The following is a 23,496-nucleotide window of genomic DNA, read 5'->3' on the forward strand; positions in this document are numbered from 1 at the left end:
AACCCTTTTGGATGGATGCCTTAACAGCCAAAATATACTAGTATAAGCGACCTTCTGAAAAACATATTTAACAATATCAATGCTGGCATAATCATCCGTGATATTAAACACATGTGTGATTTGTGTTTACTACCAGAATGTGTAGTGTATGTAACGCGAGCTTCATTCACCCTTGAACTGGCCACTGCGACGTTAATAAACAAAGCAATTGTTTAAAATTGATAATCGCAGGTAATAACATCACGGATCTGTCAAAACAGGACGTTTTCTACCCGAGTGTAATTGATTGAACGTGGCAGTAATCAGTCGCAAGTTAGACGGCAATAAATCACTAATGGTCTCGGTGCAGGACAGGTTAAGTCATGGCTGGCAGGAATTGGGTTCGCATCCTGGTACAGGCGTTTCATCCAGAGCGAGTTTTAGCTACTCAGACGATAAGTAAAAGACCGTTCTATTTCTCGTTATAGCCAGTGCACAACGACTGGTATATAAAAAGGCCGTGGTATATGCTATCCTGTTTATGGGATGGTGCATTGGTGCCTATAACAGATCCCTTGCTACTGATGTTAAAACATGTAGCGGTTTTTCTATCTATGACTACATGTCAAAATTAACAAATGTTTGACATCCAATAACCGATGATTAATAAATCAATGTGCTCTAGTGGTGTCATTACACAAAACAAACTATTGTAAGGCCGCCACACCGACATCTCTCTCAATATCTACTACCAACCACTAGCACACTGTCCTGAACAGAGAAACAGCCCATGATCGCGTGCTTGAACCATAACTGGATATAAGCACGAAAATAAATTCAACTAAAAATCAATAAATCAATATTTTACACCATCTGATTTCTGTGAGCCTGCATTACAGATCATTGCATTTAAAACTGATGCGCCAATACATAGCTTTAAAAAAAACAGCAACCACAAACCACAACAAAAAACAACAAAAACACATCTCAAATTATATATAAATAAAAATTTAAAAAAACAAACAACCCACAACATTTATTTAGTTTGTAGTAGGCTGACTCCGGATAAAAAAAACAACAACAGAAATTGAGTAATATATTTACTTAAAAGTGAAATACATACATGTGTATGGACATACATGTATTGGAAGCCGTTGATTTTTCTTTTGTTTTAAAAAAAAATCATCTTGTTTATAACGTGGATGTCTTTCTAGGGTTTACGTAAACCACGTCATACTATTTTAGCCATGGCCGTAATATGAAGGACGTAGAGGTAAGTAGCAGGTTTGTGAATACGTACGTTCTGGAATAATCGATTTGTTTTAAACAAAAGAAATGTTAGCAGAGGCGTGTTCAGGAGGTAGTGAACTCGCGGACGCTCGCGGTTGGCTCATTTGTGTGTTCAATAGCGAGAGCGCTCGCGAACAATGTGATTGATTTTCATACTATCGCGTTCTATCATATTTATTTAAAGGTACTTTGCCTAAAACAAATTTGAGTAATATTCCTGTAAAAATACTTAAGAGATCCTTCGTTGAAATATTATTGTATGCACATTCCCTTTATTTACGGAAGCTATTAAAGGGACAGACCCTAGTTTCAGCCCATGAAAATGCACACTAAGTTTAGTTAATCTACAAACCTGTACACATTTGGATAAAGTTACAATTGAGTGAAATATGAACGACTTTGAAATGGTGAAATATCCTCTAAAAATCGACTCCATAACTGTTACTTCTCAGACTCACGTGCGTTTTTTAAAATATGGCAGATGCATTTTGTGATATTAAAAACACCAGGATGACCAAAAACACTTCGAATGTACGGGAATGGATAATCTAAACAATAAAATCTAGGTAAAGTATGATTTTAGTTATCAAAACCGGCTCTAATAGTAAAAAAATATGCCTTTGTGTTTAAAAACTAGGGTATGTCCTTTTAAATGTTTTAGTACACGTAAAAGCGGGCGCAGAAAAGTGGCAGTCCTCCTATAGGCGGAGTTGGAACCATATATTGTGGTCAAGAACAGCTGTCTGTAGACAAAGCACCTAAAAGTGAGTCATGGCTCTATACACTCACGATTCCATACACCATAACCTCTTTTAAAAGTGGTTTTGATATGCTAATGGCCGATTTGTAACGGCTTCCATTGCATACTTTTTACATTTTCCATTGTTTTGGTGTATTACTGGTGACAAGGGCGGGACGTAGCCCAGTGGTAAAGCGCTCGCCTGATGCGCACTCAGTCTAGGATCGATTCCCGCCAGTGAGCCAATTGGGCTATTTCTTGTTCCAGGCAGTGCACCACCACTGGTACATCAAAGGCCGTGGTATGTGCTAGCCTGTCTGTGGGATGGTTCATATGAAAGATCCCTTAATATTAATGGGAAAATGTGGCGGGTTTTCTCTATAAGACAATATGTTAAAATTACCAAATGTTTGACAACCAATAGCCAATGATGAATAAATCAATGTGCTCTAGTGGTGTCGTTAAACAAACAAAAAACTTTAACTTTAACATTACTTGTGAATACATTAACGCATTTTATCGTCAATTTTCCCGAAATAAAGGCCTTCGTTTTGATGGCGAAGTTCCTTTAACATCAGGAGCAAAATGCAGCCTGGCAAGGAACAGCGAGCGCTCGGCATCCTGAATAGTATATGCATTCACATCGAAGCGAGCAATCTCTCGATAGCTCAGCATCCTGAACACACCTTTGGCATTTGAAGCGATGGACATGTTTCCGGGCAGTGGACAGTGCATGGCATCCTTGCTGACATTTACTTGCTTGTCACCTAGCGACTGTATTCGTAAACAATTCTAGAACAGTCTTAAACAGTTATTTAGTGTAATACTAAAACCAGAATCAATAAAATGGTCCAAAGCCGCATCATAATATAACATTACACTAAAAAAAATCAAATTCAAACCTAATAGCAAGATTCATATGGCAGGGCCACATTTAATTTACGAAAAAAAACCTAGTATCTTATTGTACTTAATAGTACCATTTTTAGGCTAACTGAAAACCATCTTCTATTATTGTGGTCTGGTTGGTTTTGTACAGCCATCCTGCTAATTTTAGGCTATGTGCGGCTCTATATAGACTAATACAATTAACCCAGCATGTGATTGTGGTAAATATATAGATGATAAAGCAGATGATTATAAATATTGTTTTAAAATAATAAAAACAATAACAGTTTGAATAATTTTATATGATACACTAAATAAATCGTACCGAGCTTTCTCTGTCAACAATGGCGACGTTTCCAGGAATGAAACTGTTCGGTTTTGGGAGATGGAATTTGTCATTCGTCGAACATTTCTTCCATTTCTGAAAAAAAAAAAAAAGATAAAAAAAATAGTAGTTCGCATTTCATTCAGTGCAAAAAAACGTAGTACGCTTGGTTTTGGGAGATGGAATTTGTTATTCGTCGAACATTTCTTCCATTTCTGAAACGAAAAATCAAAAGAAAAGCGTAGTTCGGTTTTCATTCAGTCCAAAAAAGTAGTTCGCTTTTCATTCAGTCCAAAATATATTGACATCCATTAGAAACACATCGCCCTATGATGATATGTGATTATCTAAAACACACTTTTGAAAGTTGACCTCCACTGGAATATGATGCAGTATATCATCCTCCATGGAATAACCATGGTGGTCGCTTTGACTCTCTCGGGTAGAACGAAATCCTAAAGATGTGGACGCTGCCTCCAGACTATAAAGATTGAACCCAAACTGTGACAGTGGAAAGTGATTAACAACCAGAAACGTGCATTTCTGTGCGATCATGTAAGACAGAATTTGCTAAAAGTCAATTATTTCGTGGGTATTTCATAGAGTATTGTGGCCCCCAAAAATTTAGTTCTCAAATTTTACAACCCAAACACATCAGGCGAGCGCTCTACCGACGGAACTAAATCCAGCCTCTGTAGTCTATCAAAATGACCGGCCTCGGTGGCGTCGTGGTTAGGCCATCGGTCTACAGGATGGTAGGCACTGGGTTTGGATCCCAGTCGAGGCATGGGATTTTTAATCCAGATACCGACTCCAAACCCTGAGTGAGTGCTCCGCAAGGCTCAATGGGTAGGTGTAAACCAATTGCACCGACCAGTGATCCATAACTGGTTTAAAAAAGGCCATGGTTTGTGCTATCCTGCCTGTGGGAAGCGCAAATAAAAGATCCCTTGCTGCTAATCGGAAGAGTAGCCCATGTAGTGGCGACAGCGGGTTTCCTCTCAAAATCTGTGTGGTCCTTAACCATATGTCTGACGCCATATAACCGTAAAATAATGTGTTGAGTGCGTCGTTAAATAAAACATTTCTTTCTTTCTTTCTACCAAAATGCCACGAGTTTCCATTATTGAGAATGACAGTTCTGTAGGCAGACGCGTATGCAGAAGGGGGGGGGGGGGGGTCAGTGGAGTTCTAGACTGTAGCGAGTTTATAGGGGAATCGAGTCATGCTTCCCTGGTAAATATATTGATATATTGAATTTTTTTGCAAAATGAATGAATGAATGTTTAACGACACCCCAGGACAAAAATTACATCGGCTATTGGGTATCAAACAAAGGTTAATATATGAATAAATAGACAATTAACATCAGAATAAAAATTCAAAAGTTAAATTTGAAGCGAATGGTATTAACTGCTTCTGACTGCCAAGTTCAAGGAGGCTGTAAAACTCGATTTGAATATTAAAGAGCATAAAAAAACGAACGCAAAAGTAGACAAAGATCCTACATCGTTCCAACCATGATAGACATATACCAGAGTTGGATTCGGAGGCCGTGAAGGCAACTTAATATGATCCGGGTTAGGAAATAGTTCATCATAATGCATAATATATATATATACTAAAACGCAAAAGAAACGCAGGTCCTGAAAATGCGAAAGAATTGCACTTTGTAAAGCAGTATCTTTGGTGGAATTGAACCTCAACTGTGTTAAAGGACATGGCACACACCCACACCGCAGTCCCACCTGCGTGTCAATTTCATTACCTGTGTGACGTCACGAATGCTCAAAACACGTTGAAATGCTTATAAAGCCTACACACCTGGATTTAATCGCATAAATTCAATTTGAGTAGTGACAGACAACAGAATCACATTTTAAAAATGCCGCGACTAACGCAACTCCAGCGAGGGATGGCCATCGGGATGTTGCAAGCCGGACAGACCCGTACTGCTGTAGCCAGACAATTGGGATGTCATGTTTCGACAATCGCACGCCTTTCTCAACGTCACCAAATCACTGGATCTGTGAACGATCGACCACCCACCGGCCGCCCGAGGGTGACAACCGCAGCCCTAGACCGGTACATCCGGGTGACCCACCTTAGGAATCGGATGCTGCCAGCAGCTAACACCGCTCACCAGGTGCGTGGTCCACGTGGTCCATATACCGTCCGACGCCGTCTGAGGGCAGCAGGACTCCGTAACCGCCGTCCTTATGTGGGACCAATATTGACCCCTCGGCACCGCCAACAACGTCAACAGTGGGCGCAACAACATCAAAGATGGCGACGTGGCCAGTGGCAAAAGTTCTGTTTACTGATGAGAGCCGTAAATGTGAACGCTGATGGCCGAATCCGAGTATGGCGACGTCGACATGAACGTTACTCCGACTGCTGCGTTCTGCAGGCACGACCGATGGGGCGGGGATAGTGTGATGGTGTGGGGTGGTTCTCATTCAACCACAGAAACACAACTTCATGTGTTCAGACAACGCGTTAATGCCGCCGTGTACCAAAATGACGTCATCAACAATCACGTCGTTCCCTTCTTTGCCGCTCACCCATGTGCGCTTGCTGCAGCAAGACAATGCCAGGCCGCACACTGCCAGGGCAACACAGGCGTTGCTGGCTCAGCACAAAACATCCCAACGTTGCCGTGGCCAGCCTTATCACCGGACATGGCGCCTATCGAACACGTCTGGGATGAAATCGGACGTCGCCTTCAGGCTCGCGGACAACCTCAGAATATGCAGGCGCTAGGCAGCATTGGTCCATGAAGGAACTCACTCCCTCAGGCATTCTTTCAACGGCTTGTCAACCATGAGGAGACGTTGCACTGCCTGTTTGAATGCCCAGGGTGGTCACACGCGATACTGGACTTTGACAATGCTACAGGTCGTCTCTTTCACATTTTTAACATGGACCCCCACCCTACTTTATGACATAGGAATTCAATCAAAACTTCCAACACCAATGTGTGCCGAATTGGTGTAGCTCCAAAATAAATGTTGAAATCTTCATTTCGTTTTGTTTTTTTAATATTTTATATCCAATTTAAGAACCTGCGTTTCTTTTGCGTTTTAGTATATATATATATTATATATATATATATATATATATATATAATATATATATATATATATATATATATAAATATATATATTATGCTCTTAAGGTGATCTTAGTGCTACGATTGCTTCGTGGGACAAGACCCTAGTGCCACAACTTACTGTACGTTTACGTATACGGTTAGTCGTTTAACACCTGTGATACGTTTAGATATTTTCGATCACACACATATTAAGGATTACGTCATTAAGAAAGACAGTAAGTATGAAAGAATTGTAGTCACCGAAGAAAACGTTTCTGAAAATAAGTTTATAATGGCTCAGTCAAAGGTGGCTTTTTGTACCTGTAATGTTATTTCTATCTTATTTAGAAAACGTTTTTGTGCTCTTAAAAATATTAGAACAGTCAACAGAATACATTTTATTTATATATATATATATATATATATATATATATATATATATATATATATATATATATATATAGACACACACACACACACACACGATGTTTATAAAACTACGGACGATACTATATTACTATATATTAAATTTCAGATTGAAAAATGTAATATATAGTATCAGTTTGTAGTTTTATAAAGTGTGTTTTGTTTCACAACTCCACTAGAGCACACTAATTGTGTAAGCATCGGTTGTTGGATATTAAACGTGATCATTCTGACGCGTCCCCTGCGCGTGTTGTAACCTCACCGTGGTGCAGGAGTGTAACATTCTCTTTGAGAATGGCCAATACAGCACACATTGAAATTTTGTGTAAAAGTCAGTATCTATCTGTGATGTTTGTACTTTTGCACAGTTCTTTACACAGTGTTTTTATTTAAAACTTTACCATAGTTTGACACGCAATAGCCGATAGGCTAGCCCTCATGACCTCCCCCAACCCCTAGCTACACAAACAGGAAAGACATATCACGGCATTGGATATACCAGTCGTTATGACTATTATAAATATTAACGTCCACTAACCTTTAAAATGTTGTCCGATATTTTCTCTGTCTTGTACTCGGTGCCGTACCAGGATTCAGTTTGGTCCGTCTTCCCTTCATATTTCTTGTCCAGTACGAACACACTGTTTTCAAAGAATAACTAAAATAACTGTTCCATGACCATGAATGTATATTTAACAAGGATTGTGATGGGGGAGCGGGGAGTCCTAATAACATTTACGTAACACACAAATACACACACACACACACACACAACAAAATACACACACACACACACACACAGAGAGAGAGAGAGAGAGAGAGAGAGAGAGAGAGAGAGAGAGAGAGAGAGAGAGAGAGAGAGAGAGAGAGAGAGAGAGAGAGAGGAGTCCTAATAACATTTACGTAACACACAAATACACACACACAGAGAGAGAGAGAGAGAGAGAGAGAGAGAGAGAGAGAGAGAGAGAGAGAGAGAGAGAGAGAGAGATATGACAATATTTATACAAACATCTGACACAAACGCACAGACAAGTTTGTTTTGCTTAAATCGGGTCATAATTAGCATTGTAGGACCTCAAAACGTTATGTGTGTAAAACTGGATAATTCTGGCGGACCCCAAATGAGTACTTTTGCAAGGTGAAAATTTGGTGCAGTGTCCCTTTTTTTTGTAATCATCAATGGTATATGAATTATAAAATTCTCAAAAATTAAGAGGGCCGAGTGGTATGGGGTAAAGTTGTATTTTGTCATGTTATGAAATATATTTAACGCATTAATTAGTTAATATAAAGATGGCGGAATACATACATCATGTTTTCTGGAATGAGTTTATCCAACAACGCCTGTATTAATTCTGGTTTGAACTCTGGAATTAAACATGGTCCTGAGATGACGTCATTCATCGGATAGTCCTGAAAATAATAACTTTTTTTGTATTAAAGCTGCAATCTCTGGTCCTGATCCTATGATATACTTTACTCATTCAAAATACAAACACACAGACTGCAATTTTTATTAAACTCGCGTTTTTTCGTTACTAAGAGTCTTTTAGCCATTTTCAACACGAACATCTAAAAATTATTTCTAATCGCTGTAGAAAGTACTTTTTTACGGACTAATCGCTGTGAATTGTGAATTTCGCATATTTGTACTTATGATGAAGGAAGGAAATGTTTTAATTAACGACGCACTCAACACATTTTGTTTACGGTTATATGGCGTCGGACATATGCTTAAGGACTACACATAGATATTGAGAGAGGAAAACCCGCTGTCGCCACTTCCTGGGCTACTTTTTTCGATTAGCAGCAAGGGATCTTTTATATGCACCATCCCATAGACAGGGTATGTACTTATGATGAATGCGCACTGCTGATTACATGTACGTATATGGAAATTAAATAAATAAAAATATCTGGCATTAATAGTTGGAAACTTCTTACTTTATTTACCAGTTATACCCTATGTTACTTATTAGTCGTAATATTGACACAAGAAGCGCGGTGTTACTAATATACCGATATATGATTTTAAAAATAAATTATAATATACGCATTACGATACTCCCCACATATAACGATACATTCGGTAATTTTCCTAAGTCCTTTATCAGTGGGAAGCATCGATCTCTTGGCCTCGTACAAGTACTGTCCAACTTCTCTATCCGTGCTTGTGTTGGAAGGGGATTAAATATCTGGTGTTACTATATATATATATATATATATATATATATATATATATATATATATATATATATATATATATATATATATACCTTTAATACACTAACGTAACCCTTACATGCATGTTCCGGGGTTTAAATAATAAACTTCAACTTGTATATTTTTTGTTTTACTGTTGATGCTATTGTAAATATTATAAAGAATATTACGCGAGTGGCCGTTAGATACCAATTATTTTATGAACAACGAGTTGTTTCAAACCGCATTTAACAAGCAAAAATGAGTGAGGTATGTTTTCAAATAAGAATTTGAAAGATACGTGATATCTTATGGACGTGAGAAGTATTTTATTTTTAACATAATCCAAAAAAAAAAATGAAAATGTTTTTCTTTGTTTTTTAAATCGATTCTTTTTTCCCACTACAATGTATTTATGGCACATTCGCGTTTGCACAGTTAACATACGTCACAGAGCAATTATTTTCATTAATGTTAATTTCATTAGTCTGTGTGGCTTTAGCATCTGAAGCACCACGGCGTTGAAACCAATCAGATGTCTGTAAGTCGATCTCCCATACGCATCGGGATACCACATTATCCTCACACAGTGTTATCACCATCCACTGTGCAAAACATATTACATGCACGTAGACACCGCGGTACATAAATTATCATACAATTATCATGTAATTATCATCCGTGTTACATACGTGCAGGTTGGTGACTAGAGCACTAACAAACTCGTCTGACTCCGATTTATCCAGGAACTTGAACGCCAGCATTCGCAGCTCCTACAATGGAAAGAAATCTGTGGTTGGCACCTCAACACTTTGTAAACTACGGCTTTTAGGTGTCTTAAAGGGACATTCCTGAGTTTGCTGTACTTTTTAAGATGTTATTGATTAACAGAGACTTTTTAACGACTGTAATTACATATCAAATATATTTTTCTGCATAAAATATTAGTGGCTGCATATTAAACGTGTTTCTGATCGTTCCAATATCTGTACTAGGTTAAATTTCATTTTATTTCCTAAATCTAGAATCCAGTTTGGGCTTCTTACACATATTAATACGACCAGAAACACTTGAATATACAGACACTGATATTCTAAACAAGACAATATATTTAATATGTAAGTTTAATCATAGAAATATTTTATTAGTCGGAAACATTTCACAATGCAGCAAACTCAGGAATGTCCCTTTAACACCTATGTAGTCAGTGTTTGAGTGAATGCGTTGGTGGCTGAGTGAGTCTCAGTGAGTGAGTGAGATTTGGGTTTTGGTTAGTTGGTTTTATGTGTGTGTGTGTGTGTGTGTGTGTGCGTGCGTGCGTGCGCGCGTTCGTGCGTGCGTGCGGAGGGCACATGTGAATGTGAGGGAATGAGTGGACCCATAAACTAACCAACTAATCAAGCAACAAATGAACTAATCCAGCCATCCAACGATTCGTGTAACATTTATAACTACTAGTTCAATCGAAATATTTATTTTAATAAATTTTTACTTAAAACTTACTCAATTTTTTTCAATGAAAATGATAGTAATTTGTATTACCTGTAGTTCTCTGAAAATCGTCTCTGAAATTCCAGACTTTCTAATGAGCTTCAGATATTGGTATGCAAGAGTTATTATCTCCTCCACGTGGTCTGGAATGTAACACAAAAGAAAGAAAGGTTTTAAAAAATGACACCCCAGCACATTTTAAATAACTGTTACCGGTAATAGATGCCCAACAAACCACGTATATATTATTGTATACTACTAGAGGCTAATTTCAATTACAAATAGCTGAAATTTTAAACTGAAAATTGTCCATAAAAGACCCCCCCCCCCCCCCCCAAAAAAAAGTAAAAGAAATAAGTGTACCTGCTCCCAATTCTGTGAGTGTCATCTGAAGATGGTAAAATGCAAAACCTTTCGCACCAGTTTCAGTTCCTGCTTCAACCTCTGTGGCCCATCCTGTAAACACATGAGACACATTCTAATTTTTGATATCACATTAAAGAAATATTTTATTTAACGACGCACTCAACACATTTTATGTACGGTTATATGGCGTCAGACATATGGTTACGGACCACACAGATTTTGAGAGGAAACCCGCTGTCGCCACTTCATGGGCTACTCTTTCCGATTAGCAGCAAGGGATCTTTTATTTGCGCTTCCCACAGGCAGGATAGCACAAAACATGGCCTTTGTTGAACCAGTTATGGAACACTGGTCGGTGCAAGTGGTTTACACCTACCCACTGAGCCTTGAGGAGCACTCACTCACGGTTTAGAGTCGGTATCTGGATTAAAAATCCCATGCCTCGACTGGGATCTGAACCCAGTACCTACCAGCCTGTTGACCGATGGCCTAACCAGAACGCCACCGAGGCCGGTCACATTAAAGAAGACAATAGTTTAAAACTTGTACTTTAAAGGCAGTGACCGTAGTTATTTGTTTCAGCGTTAAATCACACATTATGTACAAGTGCTTGTCAATATTATGTATTATCATGTGTGGGCCCAGTTGTTCAAACATAGTTAAATTAACCCTGGGTAGTCTAATATTTTCCTTTTAATAATTTTTCACAAATACAAAAAAAGACTTTTGTTATTATTTGTGTTGATTCAGTTCTACGTTTGAACACCAGAAAATGTACGTACCTCGAAAACTAGGTCAGTTACTTTATTTTCATTTTAACTTATTTTCGTGCTTATATCCAATTAAGATTGAATCACGCTGTCACACATCTCAGCTATCTGGGCTGTCTGTCCAGGACAGTGGGTTAGTTGTTAGTTGGTTAGTAATTAGTGAGAGAGAAGAGGGGGTAGTGATCTTACACCTACCCATTGAGTCGTTAAAACTCGTTCTGGGTAGGAGCCGGTACTGGGCTGCGAACCCAGTACCTACCAGCCTTATGGCTTAATCACGACACCACCGAGGCCGGTTGTTACTTTAAAGGTTTGTTTTGTTTAACGACGCCACTAGAGCACATTGATTTATTAATCATCGACTGTTGGATAGCAAACATTTTGTAATTTTGACATATAGTCATAGAGAGGAAACCCGCTACATTTTTTTCATTAGTAGCAAGGAATCTTTTATATGCACCATCCCACAAACAGGATTGCACATACCACGGCCTTTGATATACCAGTCGTGGTGCACTGGCTGGAACGAGAAATAGCCCAGTGGGCCCACCGACGGGGATCGATCCCAAACCGACCGTGCATCAAGCGATCGCTTTACCACTCGGCTACATCCGGTCCCATTTACTTTAAAGGATATTTAAACACACTACGTACTCAAGTGTGTGCCCCCCCCCCCCCTCTGTCTCTGTCTCTCTCTCTCTCTCTCTCTCTCTCTCTCTCCTCTCTCTCTCTCTCTCTCTCTCTCTCTCTCTCTCTCTCTCTCTCTCTCTCTCTCTCTCTCTCTCTCTCTCTCTCTCTCTCTCTCTCTCTCTCTCTCTCTCTCTCTGTGCGTGTGTGTTTGTGTGTGTCTTCTGCAGATAATGCAGTGACAATGTCCACATAGCAACTATTATACTCTTTGCTGCTAGTGCGGTGATTTCTGTATGTTAATTACTACATGTATATACTGCTTCATGTAGTTGATATATAATATATTGTAATGAACTTGTATTTATTCACCTTTAGATTTGAGCTCTGCCAATAGACCACCTGGCCCTTGGTGTCCAAGAAGGAAGGAAACAAAATCTGAAGGCTAAATAAATAGATAAATAAATAAATAGATAAATAGATAAATAGATAAATAAATTATAATGATCTTAATGATCATGACGCTGTAGATTACAAATTTAAATACAAGTTTAAATACATAAATAAATCATTGGCGTCAACAAACTGATAATAATGCATTTCACTAATAATAAAAATAATTGGAAATTTACAGTAAATTAAAAAAAAACCCACTGTAAACAATGAAGTTGACTTAGATATCATTAATTGCAAGTGTTGCAATTGAAAATTACCTTCGTCTTGTAATGTCCACGCCAGTCTGGAATTGGCCAATTGAGATGGATCATGTGACGAGTTTTTACTGGAACCATGTAGACCCATGTCTGGAAGGAAAAGTAGATAAATAACAAAATGTATGTACTATTTATGTGATCCACAGAGAGAACGATAAATAAGTGGCTGTTAAACACCATTTGTTAACGACTGAATGAAAGTGAGATGAGCACGATTTTTAAACAACGAGTTGTAAATTAAATTGTATCTAACTAACAATTGTAAGTGTAGAATTTATTATTTTTCTTACATGTCCTCTTAAACATTATTGAGCGTTGGAAATCATCAAAATAATATTTGTTTAACATAATGATAAATGATGATGATGCTGATATCATGGTAGTTGTGGTGGTGGTGGTGGTGGTGATGATACTGATGATGATGGTTGTGATTATGGTAATGATGGTGGTGGTGGTGGTGGTGATCATAATGTGATGACGATGATGGCTGTGGTGATGGTGATGGTGGTGGTGATAGTGATATTGATGATGATTTTAATGATGATGACTATGATGATGATGATGACGATAATGGTGATTGTGGTAATGGTGGTGGTGATAGTGATATTGATGATGGTTTTGACGATGGTGGTGGTGGAGATGATAATGATTATGATGATGATGATGATGAAGATAGTAGACCTGGACCTAGAACTGATACGGTTTACCATTATTACATCTTAATGACATGAATTGTATCTTAAAATACCTTGAGTTGTTGAGGTCCATATGGATGTTCATTCCACACCTGTACTGCGAGCTGCTTGTCCTCTATCTTAACAAACAACGGCACAACCAGACTGGCAAGGTCTTCCAGACTCTCTGCAAACGTTCATTTAAAAAAAAAAAAAAAAAAAAAAAAAAAAATATATATATATTTATATATATATATATATATATATATAATTTATATATATATAATAGTAGTAGTAGTAGTAGTTAGTAGCAGTAGCAGTAGCAGTAGTAGCAGCAGCAGCAAGAGAGTGGTAGCAGAAGCAGCAGTAGGTAGTAGGTGGTGGTGGTAGTAGTAGTAGTAGTAGTAGTAGTAGTAGTAGTAGTAGTAGTAGTAGTAGTAGTAGTAGTAGTAGTAGTAGTAGTAGTAGTAGTAGTAGCAGCAGCAGCAGCAACAGCAGCAGCAATATTGACAATAACAGTAGTATTAGTAGGAATAGTAACAAAAGCAGCAGCAGCAGTAACAATAATGTTAGTAGCAATAATAATCTCCAATTCAAATAATTCTATTAAGAATCCATGTATATAATTATAAATAATAATATTAATTTTAGGTAATTTTTTAATGTTTTAATCTGCAAGAAGAACATAATATAGTTTGCTGAATATAACACCTATCTGACTGCACATAAGTTCTGTAATACTGTCAAAGACACAATGACGTCATTTGACATGAACAATACCTCTGCCAAGGACGACCAGGGTCATGATGTTGGATGAGTAATTGCTCTGGTAAAAGGAAAGTAGCTCCTTGCATACGTCCAGCCCGGCTTCTTTTGGCATGGTTTCCAACGAAAACTTGGAGCCTGCAAAACATAGCATTAGATAAGCATTTGAAATTCTCTCTCTCTCTCTCTCTCTCTCTCTCTCTCTCTCTCTCTCTCTCTCTCTCTCTCTCTCTCTCTCTCTCTCTCTCTCTCTCTCTCTCTCTCTCTCTCTCTCTCTCTCTGTGTGTGTGTGTGTGTGTGTGTTCTGTCTGTCTGTGTACATATATATATATACATACATATATATATATATGTATGTATATATATATATATATATATATATATATATATATATATATATATATATATATATATATATATATATTCTGGAATTAAAACTACCACTTTTTGACAAGTCTTCCACAGATTGAAGGGATCATGTAGAGTGAGCTGATAGCTATGTTGTCATATGGTTACTATGACAGACTTTGCCAAAATACCCTTTCGACTCTGCCTTTTGCAGAGATGCGGTTTTGATAACAAACAAAAAATGGCTTTGTCATTCAGATTACAAACTGTGTGACACGTAAACAATATAGTATATGTCGACTCGCATACATCTCTAATATTCGTAAGCTCTATAACTGTGTATACATGTATGAATATTGTCAATCTGATAGATTGCAATAATGTTTTGTTTTTTAATAATAATAGTAAACCCGCGCATGTATATAACAAGTAGATTGTCATGACCCGTTTCATAATTATTAAGTTTCCATTATTTAGCCCTTGCTGGCCGAAGACATCACTAATGGGGAACTAACTCTGTGAAGTAAACCTTGGTACAGTGTAAAGTCTGAATTGTGTCCCTTCGAATAACAATTTGTTCTTGGATTAATCTGATTGAAATTAACTCTACCGGTAATATATATACATATGAGCTAATTTCAGTCAGATAGGTTCTTAATTTTAAAGATTTCGTTGAGGAGCTGGGGGTATTTATATTGTTGCTTGTCTTCTTTTTAATTAAATAATAAAAAATAAAATAAAAACAAAGAAACCACACATATTGCTGGGGCGTAGCCAGAGAGGAAAAAACGCCGAGGAAAACCCAGACCTGCAAAATAAATATCAGTGTCATGGGGAAAATAAAATAAATCTGGGGAAATTCCTCATGCTGGCCACGCCATTGTATTGTTAATATCGGATCAAATAATCTTACAGAAATATGAAGTATAGGAGCATTTTCCAATGCCATCTACAAACCGGTGTCAAATTTGGAATAGTCGTGTTCGGGTTTTGCGAGTCTGCGTCGTAGAGCGTACATCCGCCGTGCGTCAACCTTCAAGTTCTTGTCGTTCTCCGAGTCCACGGCATTTATCTCCCGTTCTGTGTCCGATTGCGTAAATAATGGTGACAGAAAGAACTGCACAAATCTGTGGAGAGGACGGAAGTATTCTGAGGTCATCATAGGTATCCATATATACAAATGTACATTGTAGGTTACATAATATAAATAATGTCCGTAATACGATGTTATGATATACACTATAGTAGATGTATTTATATATTCTTTAAAACAATATACAGGGCCCGCGGGGTGTATTTGAAAGTGGGGAGGCCACTGTCAGTTCAGTGGTCGGGGGGGGGGGGGGGGGGGGGTGGAAATACGTGTATTTGAGGGCCCGAATCTGCTGGGGGAGTTCGGGGTATACTTCACCGAGAACATTTTGAATTTCAGGTGGCTTTTCCAGCCTTCTGAGTAACAGGGAAAAGTGGGGGTGCATGTCCCCCGCTGCTTCTCTGTTCCACTGCCCATGATATATACATACTATCCTTACCATTCAATACAACAGATATCATTTATATTATAATATTAATCAAATATCTGTTTACATTTGTTCTACACATATTTATTTTGTATAATAGTATGTGAGGGGTTTTCACTGTTTATCGTACTCCATTTTCGTGGTGTTTATGACAAATATGTCCATCTTTATAATCAGTGTTTGTGGAATATAATACAAATTCACCCTTACATCAAATAATGTTACTACAACATTAAGTTATGTCTACACTTTTACTACACGTATTTTATATTATAAAAATAATTGTACACGTAATTTATATTATGTTTTACCTGTCCAGCATATCTGGCAAAAACTCCGGTGCCACACTGAAGTAGAACTGTGTGTGTTCTTCTGACGTGCATGCGTTCCCTTGCCCACCGTGCTCGCTCAGGAACTAAATAAGAATATAAATACAAATTATATATACTAGTATATATCCCATCTATACAAGCTACATGTATTCATAATAAATATTTATGTACCAGGTCTGTTTAGGATGAAAAGTTGTACAGAAAAATTGCGATACATTTTTAATGACGTAATTTCGCTCAGTTTTAGTTATATGTACCAAACATATTTTCTTTTTATATAAAAAAAAGAAACAGGTCTTGCAGCATTAACATCAACTAACAAATATAGTAAATATATTATTTTCTAATATAACACATGTTAAAACAATAAATGACAACTGTTTAAACATAATTATTAAGTATGTTATTACAACCATTTAATATTTTATGATTATGGTTAAAATGACGAGTAAGAAGCTCTTCAAATCTCAGGATGTGGGGTGCATACCCTTACACCCCCCCCCCCCCCCCCCCCCCCCGATACCGCACCTGCGATTGTTTGCGCAAAATCGATTGAAATCAGATGTTTCATATTACTTTATTTTTTTCAGTTAGTAGCATCAGACATTTCGATATATTGTGCAAATTAACTGAATTTCACTCATATTGCCCTGGGTCCCGTTTTACGAAGCGATCTTAGCGCTAAAATCATCCTAATAACAAACGTAGTTATATACTTATCGTGATGTTAGCGCTAAGATCGCTTCGTAAAACGGGGTTCTGGTCGTTATAAAATATAGATATGTGTATGCCTACCTTGAGGTACTCGCCCTCGTCTGGGTACTTCTGTGTTCCACGAAACAGCATGTGTTCACAGAAATGTGCCAGCCCAGGTATTTCACGAGGATCTTTTAGCTCGCCTACAACGTAATTCATATTGTCAACATTCATATTGCTGTATTGTCTACATTATCGAAAATTAACGTACACACGCGCGCACGTACACACACACACACACGCTCGCGCGCGCGTGTATATATATATATTCCTGAACTGCTGTCCATCGCTATATTTGATGAGAACAAAACGAAATTTATCTCTAAGTTTTTATTATGTGAGTTGATTGCTTGATTGCTTGATGTATTTTTGGATTATGATTGTCATGAGAATTCATCTCCAAAATCAGATGTATTACAAACATTGTTTTCATTACATAATTGTTTCTCTTCTCAAACATAACAACATACATAAAATTCTTTTGGCATAATATTATTTCAGTTATCGATATTGCCCCAACCCATCAACAGATCCACCATCTTGAATACATGTTAGCTATGTCTGTTTATTAGATGATATTATTTGTCTATAAATGGGGAAGGATGTAGCTCAGTGTTAGAGCGCTTGTCTCAGTCTGAGGTGCGATAGGTCACAGGATCGATTACCCTCAATGGATTCATGCAATGTTCCACGGCTGATGTATCAAAGATCATGATATGTTTTATCCTGTATACGCAAATGTGCGTATAAAAGACCCCTCTACTGATTATCAACAAGAGACTAAGTTTAAGTGGCAGCAGTGGGTTTCTTCTTTTATTCTCGAGACTATAAAGTTAAACGTTTGTTTTGTTTGACGACACGACTAGAGCACATTGATTTATTAATAATTGGCTATTGGATTTGGTAATTCTGACACGTAGTTATCTGATGAAACCCTCTATATTTTTCCTAATGCAGCAAGGGATCTTTTATATGCACTTCCCCACAGACAGGAAAGCACATACCACGGCTTTTGACCAGTTGTGGTGCACTGGTTGGAACAAAAATAAACCCAATCCGTTGAATGAATCCACCGAGGTGATTCGATCCTACGACGCAAGCACCTGAAGCGATCACTCAACCCACTGAGCTAAATCCCGCCCACTCTACACTATATGTAGTTAGACACATAACAGCCGTATCTATAACATGTGCTGGGGTGTCATTAAACATATATTCCTGTCGTATATACACATACACATACACATACATACACCATACACATACAGCATACACATATATCATACACATAGACATACACCATACATATACGCATACTCATACATATACGCATACACCATACACATACACAAACACCGTACGCATATACATACACATACAACATACGCATACACATACACACGCATACACATACACACACGCATACACATACACACGCATACACATACACACACGCATACACACACATACACACACGCATACACACACATACGCATACACACACGCATACACATACACACACGCATACCATACGCATACACACATGCATACATACATACACAGACGCATACACATACACACACGCATACACATACACACACGCATACACATACACATACACACACGCATACACATACACACACGCATACACATACACATACACATACACACGCATACACACACATACACATACGCATACGCATACACCATACGCATACACATACACATACACACACGCATACACATACTGTATGTTTAGTTTGGTATATAATATGACATTTAAATTTGTTTTCAGTTGTCATCCTTCTATATTGCCTCACTCCATGATCACTTCATATCTGGGAATACAATGCAAGCGTGTATACTTTGTTTATGGTACTCACCAACGTGGACGTCTATCGCCGCTGCCGCTGTGCTAGCGTCGGGGTCGCTGACGAGGAGAACCTTCAAATGATTGGCCAGTTCCAGTCCTCGGTACTGTCTTTTGTCGGTCTCAGATTTGGTGATGGCGTCATTATCAATTAATGTGATAATATCCGAGGATACTGTACATTCTTTCTCCACCTTCAATGAGGAAAAAATGGTATTCCTTATAGGCGTGTGTGTAGGAATGTTAATAGAGTGGGGTCTCTAGACTGTGGCAAGCGAATTTTATAGGAGGGGTTAAAGGGACATTCCTGAGTTTTCTCCATTATAAGATGTTTCCGACTAATAAAATATTTCTACGATTAAACTTACATATTAAATATATTTTCTTGTTTAGAATATCAGTGTCTGTATATTCAATGTGTTTCCGGTCGTCTTAATATTTGTAAGATGCCGATTTTGTCTTCAAATAATTTCGTATTATGAAATAAAATGAAATTTAACCTAGTACAAATATTAGAACGACCAGAAATACGTTTAATATACAGCCACTAATATTGTATACAGAAAAATATATTTGATATGTAATTACAGTTGTTAAAAAGTCTCTGTTAGTCGATAACATCTTAAAAAGTGCAGCAAACTCAGGAATGTCCCTTTAAGACATGCTCCCCCCAAAAATGTATTGGGGGGAAAAAAAGAAAATTTGCTTGAGCAGGATGTTCGAACCCCCCTGCATGCGCGCCTATCATATGAAATGTATTTAGTTACATATAATAATAACAGTATACGATATGCTAGAATGTGTAAATACACTGTAGATAAATATATCGAGATAATTAAACAAGGAAACATTTGGTACTGTAGAACAAATTTCAGTCAGACTGAATGTTAGTAACATGAGACTGAATGCCAGGATTTTGTAAACGTAATGTGGGATTCAATGTTAGTAACGTCAGATTGAATGTCATGATTTTGTTAAGATGTTATGTGGGACTGAATGTTAGCAACGTCAGATTGAATGTCAAGATTTTGTAAAGATGTTATGCGGGACTGAATGTTAGTAACGTCAGATTGAATGTCAGGATTTTGTTAAGATGTTATGTGGGACTGAATGTTAGCAACGTCAGATTGAATGTCAAGATTTTGTAAAGATGTTATGCCGGACTGAATGTTAGTAACGTCAGATTGAATGTCAGGATTTTGTAAAGATGTTATGTGGGACTGAATGTTAGTAACGTCAGGTTCAATGTTAGGATTTTGTAAATATGTTATGTGGGACTGAATGTTAGTAACATCAGATAGAATGTCGGGATTTTGTTAAGATGTTATGCGGAACTGAATGTTAGTAATGTCAGATAGAATGTCGGGATTTTGTTAAGAATTTTATGGGGGACTGAATGCTAGTAACGTCAGATAGAATATCGGGATTTTGTAAAGATGTTATGCGGGACTGAATGTCAGTAACGTCAGATAGAATGTCGGGATTTTGTTAAGAATTTTATGGGGGACTGAATGCTAGTAACGTCAGATAGAATATCGGGATTCTGTAAAGATGTGATGTGGGATTGAATGTTAGAAACGTGAGACTGAATGTCAGGATTGTGTAAAGATGTTATGCAGGACTGAATGTTAGTAACGCCAGATGATGTCAGGATTTTGTAAAGATGTCATGTGAGACTGAATGTTAGTAACGTTAAACTGATTGTCAGGATTGTGTAAAGATGTGATGTGGGATTGAATATTAGAAACGTGAGACTGAATGTCAGGATTGTGTAAAGATGCTATGCGGGACTGAATATTAGAAACGTGAGACTGAATGTCAGGATTGTGTAAAGATGCTATGCGGGACTGAATGTTAGTAACGCCAGATTGAATGTCAGGATTTTGTAAAGATGTTATGTGGGATTGAATGTTAGTAACGTCAGATTGTTTGGCAGGATTTTGTAAAAATGTTATGTGGGACTGAATGTTAGTAACGCCAGATGATTGAATGTCAGGATTTTGTAAAGATGTCATGTGGGACTGAATGTTAGTAACGTCAAATTGAATGTCAGGATTTTGTAAAGATGTTATGCAGGAATGAATTTTGGTAACGTTAAACTGATTGTCAGGATTGTGTAAAGATGTTATGTGGGACTGAATGTTAGTAACGTCAAATTGAATGTCAGAATTTTGTAAAGATGTGATGTGGGATTGAATATTAGAAACGTGAGACTGAATGTCAGGATTGTGTAAAAATATTATGCGGGACTGAATGTTAGTAACGTCAGATTGAATGTCAGGATTTTGTAAAGATGTTATGTGGGATTGAATGTTAGTAACGTCAGATTGAATGTCAGGATTTTGTAAAGATGCTATGCGGGACTGAATGTTAGTAACGTCAGATTGAATGTCAGGATTTTGTAAAGATGTTATGTGGTATTGAATGTTAGTAACGTCAGATTGTTTGGCAGGATTTTGTAAAAATGTTATGTGGGACTGAATGTTAGTAACGTCAGATTGAATGTCAGGATTTTGTAAAGATGTTATGTGGGACTGAATGTTAGTAACGTCAGATTGAATGTCAGGATTTTGTAATGATGTTATGCGGGACTGAATGTTAGTAACGTCAGATTGAATGTCAGGATTTTGTAATGATGTTATGCGGGACTGAATGTTAGTAACGTCAGATTGAATGTCAGGATTTTGTAATGGGTTGGTCACAAAATCATAAAAAGGGCAAGTTAGAGTTTGCCAAAGGGAAATCAGCCAAGCTCCAAAGGGAACGAGATTTGCTGCCTGGAATATTTTTAAATGAAGATGCCCAGAGACGTGTTTAGTGTTGTATATAGTGGATGGTGTATTGAAAACAAAAGTCATTAAAGGCACTTCAAATAAGTGTAGGGGTCGTGGGATCCCTGTGACACCCCACCCCCCCCCCCCCCTTTTTCTAGATCGGCCAATACAGTCACTCGTTCCTGTTGGTGTTAGTTTGATCCCATATTTATTTCCATGGGTATATATGGCCCTAGTGTAGCAATATATACATGTAGATGTTCAGTGTTGTGGTGCGATGTGTTTTCTCTAACTACCTGTGTCACTGATAATCGTATCATGATGTCGGTTTAATACATTTGGTCTGTGTGCTCGACAGATGGTTTCCAAACACTGCGCAGTATGAAAGGATGTTAACCCAACCATGCTAACGGCAAAGAAAGAGCACTGCGCGATCGATCTGTATATTTTAAATAGTCGCCTAACAGAGAAACATAATCTATATTTCTGTATGTGAATGCATTATGTTTTTACATAAACGAAAAAAAAGGGTTTGAACACATTGATTTATTAATCATCGTCTATTAAAGTTCAAGTTCAAGTTCAAGTTCTTTATTGAGTTAAGTTTTCCAACTTATCAGCATTATAACAATGAAATACAATATTATATATGTACAATAGTGCGGAACAATGGTGGAGAATGACTTACATAAATACATACACATATACCGATAAAACAATCCATCTATATCTATATATAAACAATCGGCAATATCTATTGGATGTCAAACATTCGGTAATAGCGACGCACAATCTTAGAGAGGAAACCCGTTACATGTTTCCATTAGTAGCAATGATTAGGAATCAACCACTTGTTTGCTAAATACCCATTCAACATGTGCAGTCATGTTGCTATGATCATGTATTATAATTTTGTTGTTACTGAGGTATACATTAAATAACGTAATTAAAAACACTGACGAAATCATCCGAATCAAACCTTTAAGCGTAGGTGCATGTATCTATTGTTTTATATCTGTCTCGCTTCAGCCAGTGCACCACGACTGGTACATCAAAGGCCGTGGTATGTGCTATCCTGTCTATGGAATGGTGCATATAAAAGATCCCTTGCTGCCAATTGGAAAGAGTAGCCCACGAAGTGGCGACAACGGGTTTCCTCCTTCAATATCTGTGTGGTCCGTAACCATATGTCTGACGCCAAATAACCGTAAATAAAATGTGTTGAGTGCATCGTTAAATAAAACATTTCCTTCATTTCCTATTGTTTTATATTGTTTATAGTATCTTGTATTCTACCCCAATTGTACAGAGATACAGTTTTGATCATAGATAATGGGGGGGGGGGGGGGGGGTTTCAAATTTAGTTGTCATTTAATTGATTGTGGCTGGCTTTTCAAAAGTTTTTATTTTCTGTAACGTCAGTCACGGTCAATTAAAATGACCACCAAAGTCTACTTAAGATACTCTGTGAATTTGTTATATTAGCATTAGGTACAAAATGTAGTTTATGGTCATCTGATATGAATATAACAGCTAGAAATGCA

General features: G+C 37.6%; 1 protein-coding gene across 1 annotated transcript in view; it reads right to left on the reverse strand.

Moving 5' to 3' along the window:
* LOC121384415 (insulin-degrading enzyme-like) overlaps positions 1-23,496 on the reverse strand; it is an 84,683-nt gene that overhangs the window by 41,542 nt on the left and 19,645 nt on the right. The window contains exons 2-15 of the mRNA XM_041514804.1: positions 19,192-19,372; positions 17,348-17,451; positions 16,532-16,635; positions 15,658-15,827; positions 14,368-14,490; positions 13,662-13,774; positions 12,914-13,003; positions 12,573-12,645; positions 10,801-10,893; positions 10,489-10,580; positions 9,639-9,719; positions 8,054-8,157; positions 7,280-7,382; positions 3,222-3,317 (exon numbers count right to left, since the gene is read on the reverse strand). Of these exons, the coding sequence (XP_041370738.1) occupies positions 3,222-3,317; positions 7,280-7,382; positions 8,054-8,157; positions 9,639-9,719; positions 10,489-10,580; positions 10,801-10,893; positions 12,573-12,645; positions 12,914-13,003; positions 13,662-13,774; positions 14,368-14,490; positions 15,658-15,827; positions 16,532-16,635; positions 17,348-17,451; positions 19,192-19,372 (1,527 nt within the window). The remainder of the gene's footprint in view (positions 1-3,221; positions 3,318-7,279; positions 7,383-8,053; positions 8,158-9,638; positions 9,720-10,488; positions 10,581-10,800; positions 10,894-12,572; positions 12,646-12,913; positions 13,004-13,661; positions 13,775-14,367; positions 14,491-15,657; positions 15,828-16,531; positions 16,636-17,347; positions 17,452-19,191; positions 19,373-23,496) is intronic.

Source organism: Gigantopelta aegis, chromosome 10, assembly GCF_016097555.1.
Source record: "Gigantopelta aegis isolate Gae_Host chromosome 10, Gae_host_genome, whole genome shotgun sequence".
Lineage (NCBI taxonomy): Eukaryota > Metazoa > Mollusca > Gastropoda > Neomphalida > Peltospiridae > Gigantopelta > Gigantopelta aegis.